At 40.7% G+C, this 18,391-nt stretch overlaps 1 protein-coding gene across 1 annotated transcript in view; it reads left to right on the forward strand.

The window, feature by feature from the left end:
- The window catches only part of myo5b (myosin VB), a 37,346-nt gene that overhangs the window by 13,382 nt on the left and 5,573 nt on the right, over positions 1 to 18,391 (forward strand). The window contains exons 5-35 of the mRNA XM_027006582.2: positions 750 to 906; positions 2,126 to 2,269; positions 2,383 to 2,464; positions 2,705 to 2,812; positions 2,935 to 3,044; positions 3,594 to 3,859; positions 4,348 to 4,429; positions 4,554 to 4,694; positions 4,998 to 5,120; positions 5,773 to 5,856; positions 6,717 to 6,866; positions 7,017 to 7,114; positions 8,067 to 8,153; positions 9,029 to 9,140; positions 9,810 to 10,021; positions 10,155 to 10,311; positions 10,644 to 10,883; positions 11,003 to 11,239; positions 11,624 to 11,717; positions 12,760 to 12,905; positions 12,985 to 13,104; positions 13,306 to 13,452; positions 13,769 to 13,837; positions 14,874 to 15,113; positions 15,658 to 15,752; positions 16,756 to 16,830; positions 17,144 to 17,342; positions 17,503 to 17,596; positions 17,699 to 17,845; positions 17,970 to 18,121; positions 18,334 to 18,391. The exon at positions 18,334 to 18,391 is cut by the window's right edge and continues 32 nt beyond it. Coding sequence (XP_026862383.2) covers positions 750 to 906; positions 2,126 to 2,269; positions 2,383 to 2,464; positions 2,705 to 2,812; positions 2,935 to 3,044; positions 3,594 to 3,859; positions 4,348 to 4,429; positions 4,554 to 4,694; positions 4,998 to 5,120; positions 5,773 to 5,856; positions 6,717 to 6,866; positions 7,017 to 7,114; positions 8,067 to 8,153; positions 9,029 to 9,140; positions 9,810 to 10,021; positions 10,155 to 10,311; positions 10,644 to 10,883; positions 11,003 to 11,239; positions 11,624 to 11,717; positions 12,760 to 12,905; positions 12,985 to 13,104; positions 13,306 to 13,452; positions 13,769 to 13,837; positions 14,874 to 15,113; positions 15,658 to 15,752; positions 16,756 to 16,830; positions 17,144 to 17,342; positions 17,503 to 17,596; positions 17,699 to 17,845; positions 17,970 to 18,121; positions 18,334 to 18,391 — 4,226 coding nt within the window. The remainder of the gene's footprint in view (positions 1 to 749; positions 907 to 2,125; positions 2,270 to 2,382; positions 2,465 to 2,704; positions 2,813 to 2,934; positions 3,045 to 3,593; positions 3,860 to 4,347; positions 4,430 to 4,553; positions 4,695 to 4,997; positions 5,121 to 5,772; positions 5,857 to 6,716; positions 6,867 to 7,016; positions 7,115 to 8,066; positions 8,154 to 9,028; positions 9,141 to 9,809; positions 10,022 to 10,154; positions 10,312 to 10,643; positions 10,884 to 11,002; positions 11,240 to 11,623; positions 11,718 to 12,759; positions 12,906 to 12,984; positions 13,105 to 13,305; positions 13,453 to 13,768; positions 13,838 to 14,873; positions 15,114 to 15,657; positions 15,753 to 16,755; positions 16,831 to 17,143; positions 17,343 to 17,502; positions 17,597 to 17,698; positions 17,846 to 17,969; positions 18,122 to 18,333) is intronic.

Below are 18,391 nucleotides of genomic sequence, written 5' to 3' on the forward strand. Positions count from 1 at the left end.
GTTCACCCTGTTGATTCAGTAATGGACAGAGTGGGTGGATAATTAGAGTGCTCACATCTTCGTTGCTGATGCCTTTTTGTTTTTCTGTGGGAAGCAAGAGACAATTCCATTTTCACAACAGGTTTGAGTTCAGTATAAGCAGCACCCACAGAGCTACCAGAGTCCTCAGTAACATGGCCAGAGTCACAACAACACAGTAAACTGAGAGCGGTAGAAATTTCAGGAAAATTCTATAAGCTTATTATTGCAAGGTGCATTATCTACTCTTCATTAGGTTGTCTAGGGAGAATCCTTTTTCTGCAAGTCATTTAGGGTGAGCTTATATTTCAGCTGAATTGAGTTTCCAGAGCTTGTCTTCTCTATTTGGTGTCCCTCTGGCAGTAGGAGAGAGAGAGAGAGGTGTGGTTGTGTCTGGTGCATAGGGACTCCAACTGGAAAAAGGATATGCTTTGTTTCTGATATATGTCAAATGGAAGATATTCACTAAGACTAGACATTTGACAAAGTGTGAAAGTGAGGTTTAGATTAACCCATAACGAGTGGTTAACAAAGTCAAACTGGCATAGGTTTTCACTGACCATGACTGAGATAGCTATAAGACTTGGCTGCACCTTGTGTTTTCATGCAGTTCATTTCTCTCACCAGCTTTATCTTACAGTGCCTTCAGTTGGTATATATCAGAGTTAAAGGCACACAAGTTATGAAAGATGTCTTTCCCTTTGTAAGACTGTTGGCTTTGCCCCCTACAGGGATGAGAAGAATCAGTCGATCATTGTGAGTGGAGAGTCGGGAGCTGGGAAAACTGTCTCTGCAAAGTATGCCATGCGCTACTTCGCCACTGTGGGAGGCTCAGCCAATGACACGAACGTAGAGGAGAAAGTGCTGGCTTCCAGCCCAATCATGGAGGTGCCGTTGATTTATAAAGCTTTAATCAGTAATAGAATTGATGTTATTATTAAGGGTACTTGACAACTTTGTCACTTGACAACTGTGAATCCTGTCAAAATCAATCACTGAGGTGATTAGGTCTTCTTTTGAAGAACAGTTAGTAAATGAGACTGCCAATACTCATTTGCAGCATTAGGTGGTGTGGTGACAGAGACTGCCATCCCTGAAGGAGAGAGGGTGATGTGATGGGGATTGTCATTTCTGGCAGGTGAAATGGGCGCAGTGGCTGCTAAATCTTTGGTCTGGTGGTCAGTGCATATGTTTAACTTTAGGACCCAGGTTCAAGACTCGAGTATGGTTGCTACCCTCCACCTTTGTCACATTGACCCCCCCCCACCTCCGTGAGAGGATGGTATAAAGCCCAGTGTGTGAACCCAGGTGTGACCCTGGATGATGAGGGTTGCATGGACCTATGGAATGGTGAAGTAGAGGTTCCTCACCAGGGTTCCCTGCAGGGGAAGGCAGAGTGGTGAGAAACCGTTTCCCCCTGAAGGAGAGAGTGTGATGCCTCTTTGGTCCTGTGGTCAGTGCAAGTGTCTATCAATTGTAGGACCTGGGTTTGAGACCTTGGTGGGGTTGCTGCCCTGCACCTTTGCCACAGGTGGTCACTATACTTATTAAACATGTAAGAGCCAAGCTACTGAGTATCACCATGGTTGTTTTAGTAATTTCCCTCTCAGTCTCACATGCCTTACCACAGTGCCATAAAAACTGTACAGGCACACTTTAGCTTCCAGGAGTGTAGTTAAATCACAGTGTCATCCTGTGTCTGTTTGAACTGATAAGAAGAGAGAGGTCTCAGTCTGCTCTTCATGAAGCCAGTCTAAGCTCAGGGGAGAACTAAATCTCTCACTCGGTGATGTTACTTAGTTGAAATAAGACTTGATGACAGAATGCTGCTGTCAGGATGCAGAGAGAGAAATCCCTCTCATTTTTACCAATAATCGATGACAGTTTAGAACAGAAGATTAATGGTAATCAGTCTTAGAGTAATTATTTGGTTTAAAGCAACATGAACTGAATATTCCAGTTAGTGATTACTGTATTGTGCGTGTATTGTACATGTGTCAACTAAATGCTGTAAAAAGATCATGCACCTATCTTGCATCAGTCATCTGATCTTACCTGCTCTCAGTATCTCAGGCATTTTTCATATGTGTATGCCTTGTTCTCTCAGGCTATTGGCAATGCGAAGACTACTCGCAATGACAACAGCAGTCGCTTTGGGAAATACATCCAGATTGGCTTTGACAAGAGGTATCACATCATTGGTGCCAACATGCGAACATATTTGTTGGAAAAGTCCAGAGTGGTATTTCAGGTGAGTCGGAAGGGCAGCTTTCAGCCTTAAATCAATGCAAGCCTGTCATTTCACCAGCTTCCTTGGGTGAGCAAAGCATTTCCTTTAGCACTAAAGGCAGTATATGTCTGCAGGCTGAAGATGAGAGGAACTACCATATCTTCTACCAGCTTTGCGCCTCAGGCTCCCTCACAGAGTTCAAAGATCTAGCTCTGGGTGAGTAGAAGACTCTAATATGCTGGCATTATAATAATTCTGCAGAGTGCTAATACAATATGCTGGTTCATAATATTATTTTTCTCCCACCAACACGTGTAACAGTTAAAAAAAAAAAGTATGGTGTACTGATAGTATAGCATATTATTTTCTAGCTGTTATACATGAAAATTCTGTACTCTGTACAGAAGATTAGTATGTACAGTGCTTTGATTACTACCATACCTTCTTTATTCAAAGCCAGTGCAGAAGGCTTCACTTACACCTCTATGGGTGAGAACATCTTTATTGATGGCGTGAATGATGCTGAGGATTTAGTGAAGATGAGGGAAGCACTTTCACTGCTGGGTAAGGGCCACATTTTCCTCTTCATTCGCTCAACTGTTAGCTTCATCATTTCATCTAAATAATTAATGGAATATCAGGTGCTTTGTTCATATGTACATTTTCACATCTGTTATGTGGCAAAGGTATTAAGGAGAGTCATCAGATGAGCATCTTTAAGATAATTGCCTCCATCTTGCATCTTGGGAATGTGAACATTGTTGCTGAGAGAGATGGAGAGTCATGCCATATTTCAGTAAGTTCTCCTTAAGTGAACTGACCTCATTACTGGCCAGATCATACTTGCATCATCTTTCGTGGGCTTCTCTTTATTTCATTTCCTCTTTGAAGTGTATATCTTGGGGTGTTCAGGCTCTGTAAGATGGGTGGGAGGGGGTGGTTTTCTCTCCTGTGAATCTGCAGTAGTGCTGTACTGGGCACCTACCAGCTCATGTGTCAACAGAACTGGGCAATCAGTGCTCTGCTCAGCCAGATAAGCAGCGGTTCAAGCAGACGTGGTGGTTGGCTTCAGGTCTCCGCTGAAGCACAGGCTCCCCTTCACTATCCCAGATTTAGTTGGGCTTATGCAATAATTAGTAGAGGCCAACAAGGAGATAATTGGGAAAAAATAAAAATTTATTTTGAGATTTTTTTGTAGTTGTTCTAATCTTTACTGTTAATGCTGTTGTACTCTTGCTGTGCTTCTTGTCTTTGCTGTGAGTGCAAAAAAGATACACTGGCCTTGCTCTTTGGTTGCAGTGTTTCATTTCTTATGTATGCTTGTTTCTCACTCTTTGGCATGCAGAAGGATGACCTTCACCTGCACCATTTCTGCCAGTTGCTGGGGGTGGAGCTGGAACAGATGGAGCACTGGCTCTGCCACAGGAAACTTGTCACCACCGCTGAGACCTACGTGAAGAACATGTCCCGCGCACAGGCAACCAATGCCCGTGATGCTCTCGCCAAGCACATTTACGCATTTCTGTTCGACTGGATTGTGGAGCAAATCAACAAGGCCTTATACACCTCCACCAAACAGCACTCCTTCATTGGAGTGCTGGATATCTATGGGTAATTCTACTGGGGTTGCTTGAAATGACTACTTGAACAAAATAGATCTTGGCAGGACATAGAGATGTTTTTTTAATTATTATTATTATTATTATTATTATTATTATTATTGAAAATTTCTTTTGGTACTATAACTAGACTGTGTGTGTGCATGGGTGTGTATGTCTAAATGTTTTTGATTGAGCATTTATGTTATGTATTTGTCTGGGTGCTCATTGACCTATCCTTTAGTTGCAATTACATTATTCCAAGACAAGATTAAAACATCAACTGGCATGGTCAGTGTTTGTTTTTAAACCAGTGACCTAAATGGTTTCCTGGAGACATATCTATATATCAATACAAGAACAGTGGAGAAAGAGATATTAGTGAAAGAACTTGTGCTCCTTGGGAAAAAAAGAAGGAAAAAAAATACCTGAAAAGTATCTTCTTTGCAGCTCTCCTTAAAAACTAATTTTCCAAAGAAAACTATTTTAATGTTTTAACAGATTTGAAACATTTGAGATTAACAGCTTTGAGCAGTTTTGCATCAACTATGCCAATGAGAAACTTCAGCAACAGTTTAACTCTGTGAGTAAGAAATGTTCAAAGGTTCCTCCCATTGTCCCAACCATGCCCCCTTCTCAATTCTGCATTTTGAAGTATATGTTATACATGGGCCTTAATAAATCCTTCCTCCTTGCATTTCTTGCAGCATGTTTTTAAACTGGAGCAAGAGGAGTATATGAAGGAGCAAATCCCATGGACACTCATTGACTTTTATGATAACCAGCCTTGCATTGACCTTATAGAGGCCAAGCTCGGTATACTGGACCTGTTGGATGAGGAGTGCAAAGTTAGTACCTCTTCCAGGCAATGAAATGTAGTTCTCTAGATAATTATTCTGCAACCCAATACATTTTACCAAAGAGATTAGGCTCAAGTCTTGCAGTGTGTTGTATGTATACCTTGAGCCTCATACCAATATTTAACACATTATCTATACTTGGGTGTAGATGTAGCCTAAGAGATCTTGGAAGTTGTTGAGCATAATTAGCATCAAACAAGTGTCTTTGCTGTTCATCCCAAATAGAAGCAGATGTTTGTATTCTTGCTAGTTCAAACTTTTCCATGCTCTCTCTCTAATGTCATTTCACAGGTACCCAAAGGAACAGATCAGAACTGGGCTCAGAAACTTTACAGCAAACACTTGAGCCGTGAACACTTTGAAAAGCCCAGAATGTCTAATATTTCATTTATTGTGGTCCACTTTGCTGATAAGGTAGGTTAAGTTTAAGTGAGGTTTAAGTAGGTTAAGGTTAAGTGAGGCTCAAAGTCTCATTGGTACGATTTTTGAGCTTTGCTTGCATTGCACCCCATACTGTGCTGCTGTTGCCCCAGCCATAATCAGCACTCAGAATGGGGACTGATGAATGGTGTGTTAGGAACTGTAGAGTGAGGAAGGTCAGCGCTCCTCTAACATCCTTGTATAGCAAATGATTGTTGCAGCAATGTAGTGCCCACAAGGCTTTGCACATGCACACTAATGTCTCTAGGTCTCTCGGAGACAACTTGTTGAGAAATAGAAGTGCAAAATTTACACTCCATATCATTGAATTCAAAAACAAATAGGATAAAGTTGTGAAACTGATCAGTAATTAGTATGAATGATGCACAATGAGATTTAGGCTCCACCAAGAGGTATTATTACCTTATATGCTGCAGACTTGTTAGATTATTATGACACTGTCTGCAATTTCAATATAATAACATTTAAACTCCAAAAATGGAATAACCAAACAACCTCTTCAACTAAAGATTTGTTGATTAGCATGCAAAAGTGGATATAACAGATTTTTTTCAGCTGTGATATCTTGATGGTTCTCTGACATGTTGATGTAGATGTTCAGCATGATGTGTCTATTCTCTACCAGGTTGAGTATCAGTGTGAAGGCTTTCTGGAAAAAAACAGAGACACAGTATATGATGAACAGATCAACATTCTGAAGGCCAGCAAGGTAAAACTTGCGAAGAAGCTTGCCACAGTTCTGTATCTCCTGAAGCTCCACTATATTTGTCTCTTGGGATGAAACTGTGAATCTGTATAGTTAGGAACTCACATAAATGCATGTTCTAAGGAATTTAAGTGGCAAAGGGTTTCAAAATATCTTCACTTGGTAGACATAGTATGGGCTAATAAAATAAACATCACTTTCAGCCAAATGTTTTTTGACATGACATACCTCATTGTCTGTATTGTGTCTCAAGGCCCCTTAACAGCAGTAGGCATGAGTTTGTTTGTACCTGAATGCACAGCGAGCTCCCTGAGGTATCAACTTCCCAGCTATAGTGGGATGGTACTGAGAAACAAACCTTTAAAGTCTGGAGTGGCTTTACTTAGCTTGGGGTGTGACTCTGAACGCCTAAGTTCTTTGGAACTGATGGAAAATGTGACGATTGTCTTACTGTAGCATTTTTTTAAGCATTTGTTTTTCTTAGGTCTGAGAAGTCATGTAAGGAAAGTTGTAACACAGAGTCTAGTTTTTTTCCTTCCTTTTTCGAACACTCTGCCTTTGAGGTTTCTTTATTAGTCTGTTAGCAGAGAAACTCTTCAAACCAGATTTCATATTTTCAGATTTTTCTAAACCTGAATCTCATTAAGAAAAGGTCATACTTTTTCCATATACAACGAAAATATGGAAAAACAGAGCTGAGGAATCTTGAGTTGTGTTGTAAATATATGAAGCATGTTTTATTTTGTAAACAAAATATATTGGTATGTTTTATTTTGTAAACAAGATCAGCCACAATGCTCTTGGGGAGTGTTCAGCACCAGGGCATTGCCCAGATGCTTATAGTGGTGGTTTTCCTTCTGCAGTTCCAGCTGGTGGCAGATCTCTTCCAGGATGGAAAAGATGTTTCTGCACCTGCGGTCCTGTCTGGCAAGACATCCAGGATCAATGTGCGTCCTGCTAAGCCAATGCCCAAAAGCCACAATCGTGAGCACCGCAAAACTGTAGGCCACCAGGTAACCTCGCACTACGCATATTACTTCATTAGAGACTGGAATTTGTTATCCTTATTAAACACTAATAGACATGAAAAGATTTGACCTGTATTTTGTATTAATGTGAACACATTTGTTTTTTGAATGTTTATAATGAATCCCCTTTTCTAGTTTCGTAATTCCTTGCACCTTCTGATGGAGACTCTCAATGCTACTACCCCTCACTATGTGCGCTGCATTAAACCCAATGATGAGAAACAAGCCTTTGTGTAAGTGAGGATATACATATATTATTTGGCTTGATATGTGTGTCTAAAGTGACTTTGATCTATACTTCTACTTCTAACATTCATAAACTATTTGGTATAATAGTCACTAATTGGTGCACATTGCTGACACCATGATTTGAAATCAGAGATCTATTTGGATTATTTCAGAAGGATTATTTTGGATATCTGATTGATTGTATGACTGGTAACTAGGTTTAGTCAGTTGTTTGGTAGTGTTTTATTACTGTTTAGTTATTGTTTTATATTTGCAATGCCTGCATGTATTTTTAGTTGAAAACACCAACTTATTACATTGCATGCAAGTTCAAGTTTGGTTTATTTGTCACATACATAGTCATACACAGTATAACTCGCAGTGAAATGGTTTCTCTGACAAAGGCATTATTAAAGCCATAAGTATGTAGATGCAGTACTTCAACACTACTTCTGCTCGAAATTATGTATCATAGCATCCAGTCTTATTATGAATAACCTAGGTAAGAAAGCTTTAACATGAATTTACAACTCTGGTTTCCAAAAAAAGGACTTGGTTTTGTTTTGTGTGTGTCCTTTTTGCGCATTCCTGAGGACAAGAGCCTCTTCATAAAAGCTAAATTGAGAGAAGTTCCTAAATCACATGCTGCTAGGGTTAGTATCAGTGGAGGGTTGTATTCAGAGCTCTGAGGCAAGCGATCTCAGAGCCTCTGTGTCCCTGAGCAGACTGCATGTTCCCAAATGCCTCTCTCGCGTCAGCTGTTTACGATGCTTAAGAAGAAAAGGTGGGCTGGCTTTTGCAAGGATGAATTGTAATGTTGTGGGGTTCTACTTATCGTCTGTAGATTTATTGGGTTAATGTGATTAATTGCTCATATCACATGTATATTTTTCATGTTGAGGTTATTTTATTGTCTGAGAGTTTGTTTTAATGGACACTGGATGATTCTGTGTACAGATTCGACTCCAAAAGAGCTGTCCAACAACTGCGAGCATGTGGAGTTCTGGAGACCATTCGCATCAGTGCTGCGGGGTATCCATCCAGGTAATCCCTCCACAGATGTACTTCTACACTGTGAGACATGACTTTGTAAAGGTCCAAAAAGAATGCATTTCTCTCTCTCTCTCTTTCCCTTTTAACTCTTAAACATACCCTTAAACTTTTAAATGTTTAGATTTGTAAGGTGTAAGTTTGAGACAAAAGTCAAATGCTCTTATATCACTTCCCATGTACGTAGTCATTTCAGAAAGTTCATGGGATGTCTGAAATCATGATTAAGAATATAATAAAGACTCTGGAGCTCTCTGGTTCTGTCCAGTTTAGATGTGTAGTAACTGGCCACACACACACAAACACACACACAAAATCACACATTCACACAATCAAATCCCTTCAGGTCTCCACTGTGTATAGATATGTTTATATAACATCACAAATTTGATAACATCACTCGGTTGGACTGGTAACAGGGCATTTGTTCCATTCTGTAATGGTTACTAAATCAGTGTGTATGTGTGTACATTGCTTTTGCCACTGCATTGAATTACACATAAACAGATTATATTGATAAGATTTACATAGCATTTATTTTTATAGTTATTATAGTTTGTATAGTTTCTTTCTATATTGGCATTTGATTTTAAAGAATGCACTTCTCTGTGTTTTTTTGTTTTGTGTGTGTGTCTCTGTGTGTGTGTGTGTGTGGGGGGGGTCTGGTAAATCATATGTGCTGATTTCTTGTGTCAGTGCTGTATAGTGGTGTTGTCTGGATAAAAGTGTTATTCAGTTGCAATGTATAGTTTTCTCACAGAGCTTTTAAAAACAGCTGTCTACAGTGGTATCTAGTATACAGTATATAGTATTACTTTACCTGCACAACATGGTAGTACTCAATGACATCTACTAATGTGTGTTTTCAGGTGGACATACATGGATTTCTTCAGCAGATACCGAGTGCTCATGAAGAGGAAGGACCTGAGTATTGGTGATAAGAAACAGATCTGCAAAAACCTGCTTGAGTCCTTGGTCAAGGTAACGGTTTAAATTTTCCACTTTTACATTTTATATTGAATAAAAAGAATTTACACCAGACACATAGCTTTGGTAGACAGCTCTAAATATAAAGATATATAAAATATAAAAATATAAAGGAGTTTATCATTGTTAATCTTGATCGCACAGTTACATCACAGGTTCCTGTATCTGAAACTAGGAAATATGCCAGAAAGATTTCTCTTTTTTGGGCTGCATAGCCTTTAGCATTACAAAATGTTATTTTTCATCTCCATAGTCTCAGTAAATAGCTGCAACTTCTGCAGAGCTTTCCCCAGTGGCTGCAGCTTATGAAGCTCAGTCATTCTGAGTTCTCCACTCACAAAGTTGGTGGGCAGCCATAAAGATTATGCTGTATAATCAGCTCTCCTTGGTATGGTGATGTGGACATGAGGAATAGAGGCTATTAACCTTAGATGAGTATATGGCTTCAATCCTCTAATAGATTTTGTTAATTTGGTTTATTTGTTTTTCATGCAAATCTAATAGAATTTCAGTGTATATAAAACTGTCAGGAGGAGAGAGAAACTTGCGTTCCACAAAATATATATCAGATATTTAAAGATGTTAAAGTTGCTGTTATAGAATGAATGATTATTGCTTGATTGTCCCAATAACCGTGCCACTTTATCTTCATCTTTCATCCAGGATCCAGACAAGTTCCAGTTTGGCAAGACCAAGATCTTCTTCAGAGCAGGCCAGGTAGCATACCTTGAGAAGCTCAGAGCGGACAAGTTCCGCTTTGCTTGCATTAAAATCCAGAAGACAGTGAGGGGATGGCTACAGAGGACATGTTACCGCAAGATCCGCAAGTCTGCCATCACACTCCAGAGATATGGACGAGGCTATTTGGCCCGCCGGTGAGAGGATACATTTGAATTATATAATGCCTACACTGAGCCTTCTCTTCCTACAGCATTGTCTCACTTTCTCCTGTTGTCTGTCCTTTTTTTGTCTACTCTGCTCTCTCTCACTCTCTCTCACTCTGTCTAGATATGCGGAGTACTTGCGTTTCACGAAAGCAGCTCTTGTGTGTCAGAAGCAGTGCCGGATGGTGCGCGTGCGCCGTGCATATCTCACTATCCGCCAGGCTGTGATCACCATCCAGGCCTACACCAGGGGCATGTACACGCGCAGGCTCTACCAGGAGGTACCCTGCTGCACCTCTGCTTCATGTTTGCTTTATTTTTTTTATTTTTTATTTTTTTCCTTTACCCCTGTTTTCTCTCTCACTCTCTCACCTTTTATCCTTTCTGATTCCCCTCCCCTTGCTGCACTCTGATGCTGGAAACAAGATGAACTGCATTGACTATGGGGTGTTCTCCAAAACATTGCACACCATCTGTTTTTGGCATGTCAAAATACATTTTGTAGTGTAGAATGCTGAATGTAGGGTTCTTCTCACTTTGTTATAAAAATTACAAAGAGCATTATTCCATTTAAATTTTTTTTTTTTTTTACCAAACCATGTGATCCATTCAGTTCCTGCTCCACCACAAAGCAACAATTATCCAGAGAACAGTGCGTGGATGGCTGGAGAGGAAGAAGCTCTGCCGGGCCCGTGACGCAGCAATTGTGATCCAGTGTGCCTACCGTCGTGTCCTCGCCAAGCGGCAACTCAAGCAGCTGAAGATTGAGGCCCGTTCAGCGGAGCATTTCAAGAAACTCAATGTCGGCATGGAGAATAAGATCGTCCAACTTCAGAGAAAGATGGATGAGCAGGTACAGCAGGCTGTGCTAATATACCACCACATCCACCACGTAATTCCCATTATTACACTTGCTTGGTAGTTTTTCTTAATTCTGAATTAAATCTTCATCTCTCTTGATTCTTTCTGTAGTCAAAAGACTATAAGACTCAGAATGAGCAGCTGGTCGTTGCCAACACTAGTCTGGGCACGGAGGTTGGCAAGCTGCAGAAAGAGCTGGATGTACTTCGCAGTCACCAGGGCAACAACAATCAGCTGACCTCACTACAAGAGGAGATTGAGAGGCTGAGGGTGGAGCTTGACGAAGCCCACACCCAGGCTAAGAGGCTCAAAGAGGAACACAGCAGTGAGAAACTTGGACTAGAACAGGTGAGAGTGGGTGGATGGGAGGTCAGCTTGTTGTCAGAAATAGGTGGTGAGCATAGAAAAAGGTGAGTATAAGTTGTTGAATAATTAACTGGTATAGAATAGGAAACAACATTACACAGTTTAGCTTGGGGTGCATAAAAGGACACAGAGCACATAACCAATGTCAGTCCTTCATTGCCATCTAGCTAAGTCTAAAGAGTTCACTTTCCTTAAGTCCAGTTCATACATCTTTGTAATTTATTTATTGTGAAGAAATTAAGTTGGCCATTGCCACATCACTGCAGACACTGCACATACATGATCCATGATTCATGACATGAAGCAGGAGCTTTTGTCAGTTGGAAAGGTGCTTCGGACGGTAGCAATGTGTTCTGCTGTCCTTAGAGAGTAGAGGAGTTGGAGAGAGAAAACTCATTGTTAAAGGAGGAGAAAGAAGAAATGAATCAGAGAATCCTCCAGTTTTCCAAGAGCTCTGAGGGTGAGTTTCACAGTCCATTGCACCTGAGTGTCTAGATGCATCCACACATGCATCCACACATGCTCCCACACACACATATACACATACACACACACACAGAGCAAAGTGGTTGGATGTTTGTTAGTAAGATGTGCTTCTCAGAGGGCAGGACTCATTTTGTATTGTGTCCCACACAAGAGGGCTTTGTGCAGAAATAGGGTGAGAGAGAGGATAACACAAACTGTATTGGATTTCAGGGCAGGAATGCAGGATCACCTCTTTACCTGCTGTTGTTAAGTATAGTGTTTTGTGCCAGTTCTCATACAAGAGTGGTAACTGCTACTATGTTGTGTTGTTCCTTCTTTACTAAACCTTCTTTATACGTATATATTTTTAAATGTGCAGATAACGTAACTGTAAATGATGCTCATATGTCTTCCACATTGCACTTGTTTAGTTGTATACTGATGGCTATACTGTTACAGTCAACTTGGCAAGAAAAGGAGTGTGTTTGACTTCATTCCATCTTCTTAGCCTCTGGCTAAGAAGTCAAAAAGTGACTTCATATGTTCTTTAAATAAAGCCCTGCTGATAAACTACCAAATAAGACACAAAAGGTTTAGTTGACAGTCAGCTCTGTATTTGTTTGTGGGCTGGGACAGATTGGGTTATACTTATGTAAGACTGGCTCATTATTCTGTTTTTTTCTTTGTCATGACAAACTGGGAAAAGCATGTCAGCATTCCAGCAATCATTGTAGAGTCTCACTTTTCCAGTTCTTTGAAATCCTTCTTTGTTATGCAATCCTGTTTTTTGATTATATGCCAGCCTGTGGCATAAAAGGATCAAAGTTAAGAGTTGTAATATCATATATCATGTCATAAAATGTGATTGTACGAGGTTAGTAACTAAGCCTCTTGTAAATCTGTCAAGTGTTAAGATAGAAATTACCTTTTTTTCAGTGTGTTAAAAGTCATATTAATGCGGTGACCTTCAGCTCGGTGGGTCAAAAACATGGCTAACTTCTGGTTGGGTGACTGTGTGGGTGTTGTGCATCTTGCAGGCCAAAAGGGGAGTGTTCCTCAGAAGGAGCTCCGTCTGCAGACTGAACTTAATGAGGAAAGGCTCCGTTATCAGAACCTGCTGAAGGAGTTTTCCAGACTGGAGCAGAGATATGACAATCTCCAGGAGGAGGTCTCCTTTGTAAAGGTAGCATATTGAGAACTAATGAACTCTGGAGTTTCGAAATAAAGAAGAGGGGCAATTCTCACTGAATTTGATGTGTTAGTTCCATCCAGGCCACCGGAGGGTCCCCTCGAATCAAAGCAGCTTGGGTTCTGACTCCAACTACCCCTCCATATCCTTGTCTGAGGTGGGAGACACCGAGGACACCATTCAGCAGGTGGAGGTATGACTGGACCCATATTGCTAGTTTAGATCCCGGTGATGTCCCATTTTGCCTCAAAAAGACGTGGTGATAGAGGCAGACCTAGATAGAGGAAGGGAATTGATAGTTACTAAATTGGGTAACACCCCCCCCACACACACACACAAAATACACAAAAAAAAACAGCATAAGATGTTTGTGCTTCCTTTGGCCTGTGGGCAGGACATGGGTATGGAGAATGCAGCCATGGACCTCAGTGTGTTTATGAAGCTGCAGAAAAGAGTGCGAGAACTGGAGCAGGAGAGGAAGAAGCTTCAGACCAACCTGGAGAAGATGGAGGAGTTGAGCAGTCACAAAGTTATTGGCACGGTAGGCGCGCACACACACACACACACACACACACACACACACACACACACACACTTAAAGTACATGCTAAATGATAAAACCAAATCTGAATTTTCAGATCTTTACTTGCAACCTTGTGTTTACTTAGTGTATGCGTGCGCGTGCGCATCTCACAACAAAACATAGATGTGTTGTCTTTGAGCTCAACTCTGTTACTGCCCTTGGTGATAAATTAAATAGTTATCATATCAGGTAATCTGGTAAAATGACAGACTGAATCTCCTGCCTTATCATAAAAGGTGGACTTGTGGTTTTTTTTCCTTCTCTGGTCTCTCAGGTGACTGAGCCAAAGAGATCTACGTCAGAGGAAGACACCAACGCAGATCTGGCCTACAACAGTCTGAAGGTTTATGCATACACATTCTTAGCTCTTGCACAGTCTAACAGTCACTAGCACTGTCTCTCTTCATGTTCTTCGATCTGTTCTGCATTTTGACTGGTCTGCTGCTGCTTGCTCTGCCACTTAAGATGAGGGTGAGTGGGAAGACCACAGGCAGGAGAGGTAGACCTAGAGAACCCGTGCTTACCAGTACTGGTGTATAATAGAACTTGTCATCACTCTACTTAATTATACAGTTTTTCATTTTGTCATCATAAAACTTTCTAATGCTTAAAATAGAATTTTGTTGGAGGAGAGCATGTTCTTAACAGAAAGGTTCCTACAGTGTACACTTTCAAAGAAAAATATGCATTTTAAAGAAAAAAAATACAAAAATTGACTTACAGGTTTTCTTATGTAAGTGACAATTTTTCATGTAATTTAATTTGTTTAATTTGCTTTTTTCTTTGTTAGTAATAATGACAATGGTAACATAATGGTAATGGTAACATAGCGGTTGTTAAAATGGAGCCCTGCCTTACGTTAGAGGAGAGAAGAGAATTACTCCTCCGTGCTTTTGCACTATATATATATACTCAGAATATCTATGTTTAATTTTACTGCAGAGCTCTGAGCACTGTTAGCCCAGTCAGCTATTCAGTGTTCTGCCAGGGAGTGATGAAACACCTAAGGACAGGACCAGTAAAAGGTTAGGTTCAACTGAAAGGTCAAAGTACAAGGGTAGTCTCATTCCAGCTTTGTAAAAGGTATTGAAGTTAGGGTGAGGTGTAATGCATAACATTTGAAACTTTCTTGGCAGTTATCTTTTGTGAATGTTTTATTGTGTACAGGTCTATTTTTTACACATAACTACTTGTTCGTGCTCACTCTTGCTATTTCTACCTCACACTTATATGCAGATCATTTTACACACACACACAACGACACAAACACATGACGACACACAAACACATGCACGTGCGCACATACCGGTTCTCTATGTAGTGAAATTTCTCCTCCCATCACTCCTCTTCTTATCCTGCCTCTTTTTTCAATTCTTCAGAGGCAGGAACTTGAGTCTGAGAACAAGAAGCTGAAGAATGATTTAAATGAACTTAGGAAAGCGTTAGCTGAACAGGCTTCTGACAGCACCTCATCCAATGAAATGCACGATAGCTATAACCTCCTGCTCAGTCAACTCAAAGCAGCAAATGAGGAGCTGGATATACGCAAGGAGGAGGTTCTTATGCTGAAATCCCAGATTGTTAGCTCCACAAAGCCAACAGAGAACTTCAATCTCATTGTGAGTCTAAATATTATTCAGTTGCAAATATACTAAGAAAATCAGTCTGATCACCAACAGTCACCAGTAACAGCCTATGATTAGATGGTTATTTTATGACTTCTGAACCTCAGTCTTTCTCTCTTTCACTTTCTATTTGTTTCTTGTTCTCTCTGTTTCTCCTCCATTTTCTCTCTTTCTCTCTCTCTTCGTCCCCCTCCCACTCCCGCCTTCTCACTCAATTCAGGTTAGCATCGATGTTCTCACTCTCCCACCATAGTATACTTGCCTGTGGTGAGATAGTGTGCTCTGGTAACAGCTGAATCTAATGTATTCAGTCAGGAAGTTTTAAAAAGGAAAAAAATGTTAAATTAATTTTCATCTTTACTTACTATACATGTTATCTCCTGTAATTTTCTATATTAATGGATTCAAGGCCATACTTTGATCCTTTCTACAATGTCATTAAAGCTTGCAAGCATGTTTTACAACTAGTGGAATGTAATGGAAAATGCACTTGTAAGTACCTTTCTGTATAATATGGCTTTATGTCCTTTCCTAATAGAACTCAAGTGACATCTCAGAATGTCCCAACAGCAAAATACCTGTAGACAAGGAGGAATCCTTGCAAGCATACCAGGACTTCAGTGAGTCCAAGAGGTCAGTAACCAGCACCATGAACCCGTGAGGGCTTTAAAACCTCCCTCTAAAACCTGCCCATTCCCTTTCCTCTTTTCCCATGCTCTTGCCTCCTCACCGTTACTGGGATCGTTGGAACAGTAAAGGTCCCGATAGCCAAGCGGGGCTAGCCAGGCTTTGGCTTGTAGTTATACTTTCAGTATTCCTCTCAAACCTTGGAGATGTTCCTGGGGTCCTTACTACATGTTTAGCTGTGACTACTCTATGCAACCCCTTTCAGCCTACTATATTGGTGGGGTGATTACTTTTATAAATAGTTTCATCAGTGAATTTTGTTGCACACCCTATTACAGTAAGCGATATCCATCCTAAGTTTTCAGGGTATATGTTTTTTTGTTCTAGGACTCTAGAAAGAGTCTTCCTTAGGAACCCCATCCCCATCAGAGCTAAAGCAGTTTCTCATGCATGCATTTATGTAGATGATGATGCTTTTATCCAAAGCAACTTACAATTAAAAAAAACAAACCTACAATTATGACTGAACACAATGTGAGCAAATGAGGGTTAAGGGCCTTGCTTAGGGGATAAACAGTTGTAACTTAGTGGTGGTGGGGCTTGAACTGGCAACCTTCTGATTATTAGTTGGCTCCCTTAACCACTGAGGTACCACTGCCCAGTGGGGAAAGAGGGGCAGTCTTCCTATCCCTGTAGGCATTGCTTGGTTTTAGGCACTGAGTGAAAAAGAACATTAAAGTGCTGAGAGGCTGAAAAGCCTACTAGTTTAGATGTTCAGAATTAAAACCTGTTAAATTATTTCGTACCCTCTGAGTGTCATAGTTTAGCTCAAGGGCAAATATTCCTAATACCCCAAAGCTTCTCTGTATGATAACAGTGTTAGTTTGATCTCCTCTACCCAGCTAATTTGTTTTTCGCATAACTAACTGCTTTCTTCTCTTTGCTCTCCTCTGCATTCTCATTCCTTCTGTGCTGCTGCCTGGTTTTCTCTTTGCTTGGTCACCAGTAGAATGCAAGACTGGGGTTATGTGAATGAAGATGGAGAGCTTGGTCTGGCCTATCGGGGGCTAAAACAAGTAGCCAGGTTGGGCTTTTTGCGCTTTACATTTTCTGCTTGCTGCTCCTTCCTTTTGTTTCCGTGAACCTTTTTAATGCCGATAAGTAGCACCTACTTATAATACTTATGACCCTGGTTTAGCTGAGACCTTCTCTGTGTTGCTGGCATGGAAAATGGAATTCTGGATTGTTCTCTATTCTGTCACTTTTCATGAGAAACTTTCCTTTTTGTTGGCTTTGGAATGAATACTTAATCTTATTACAATATGTGTGAGTATATGCAGTATTTATTCAGTATATGTGGGTGCATGTATCTGCGTGTGTCTGCAAATGTTTGTAAGGCTTTTGGAGGCACAGCTGCAGTCTCAGTCACGGAAGTATCAAGATGAGCTGGAAGCTCTGCACACCCAAATCGAGGTGCTGAAAGAAGACCTGGAGAAGAAGCAGGAGATGTTGAATCATTTCAGCTCCCTCCCCCCAGATGCCCTGGTGGAGTTCAGTGTTCAGCAGGAGATTACCCGCCTCACTAACGAAAATCTTGTGAGACATCTCATTCCCTCTCACCACTCGCACCTCATTAGGATCACACTGCAGCATGGGTTATCTTGCATTTATTTCTACAGAACAGAATTAATTAAATACATTAAGTAAAGCTTAAATTCACTCTATCAATCTTGATTTGTTGATGACATTATTCCAGGATCTCAAGGAGATTGTAGAGAAGCTAGAGAAGAATGAGAAGAAGCTTAAAAAGCAGCTTAAGATCTACTACAAGAAAGTTCAGGAGCTTGAAGGTTTGAAAATGCCTTTTCATCCCTTTGTGCAATTTGGAATGTATCTGAGCGGAGGTGCCTTACTGTTATGCGTTGTGAATGTGGTGTGGGGTCCTTGTGCAGTGGGTCAGGCAGCAGCCTTGCAGGCAAGCAGGAGTAGACCTGAGCTCACCAGGCAGGTGACTGTGCAGAGGAAGGAGAAGGACTTCGAGGGCATGCTGGAGTACTACAAAGAGGATGAGTCCTTGCTGGTTATGACCCTCATCACTGGTGAGCATGAGGCTGCACAAACATCATCAGCGAGTTGCGTCTGCATGTGTCCTGCTAACGCTGTAAAGGATGTGAAGTGACCTATTTTTGTGGTATAGGATATGTGTCATGTCTGTGTTTTCAGACATGAAGCCCCAAGCTGTGTCAGCAACGGTCCCCTGTCTCCCAGCCTACATCCTCTTCATGTGCATCCGCCACTCTGACTACATCAATGATGACCAGAAAGTGCACTCACTGCTCACCTCAACCATTAATGCTATTAAGAAGGTTCTTAAGGTGAGTATCTCCTAGTTGTGTTTCCATAGAAAGGGTTCACTTTCACAGTAAATTAATCTTCATCCACACAAACATCTCACTGGCAGTCAATGTGTCTTTAGACAATTACATATTACTTTTACATATTATTTATAAAGTGTATAACTTTTATATAAAACAATTGATGCTTAAATAACATTGTCATTCATTTATATAAAAATTGTGCTCTGCAGAAACACAACAGTGACTTTGAAATGACCTCTTTCTGGCTGGCTAACACTAGTCGCCTCT

The sequence above is a fragment of the Electrophorus electricus genome, chromosome 6 (genome assembly GCF_013358815.1).
Source record: "Electrophorus electricus isolate fEleEle1 chromosome 6, fEleEle1.pri, whole genome shotgun sequence".
Taxonomy (NCBI): domain Eukaryota; kingdom Metazoa; phylum Chordata; class Actinopteri; order Gymnotiformes; family Gymnotidae; genus Electrophorus; species Electrophorus electricus.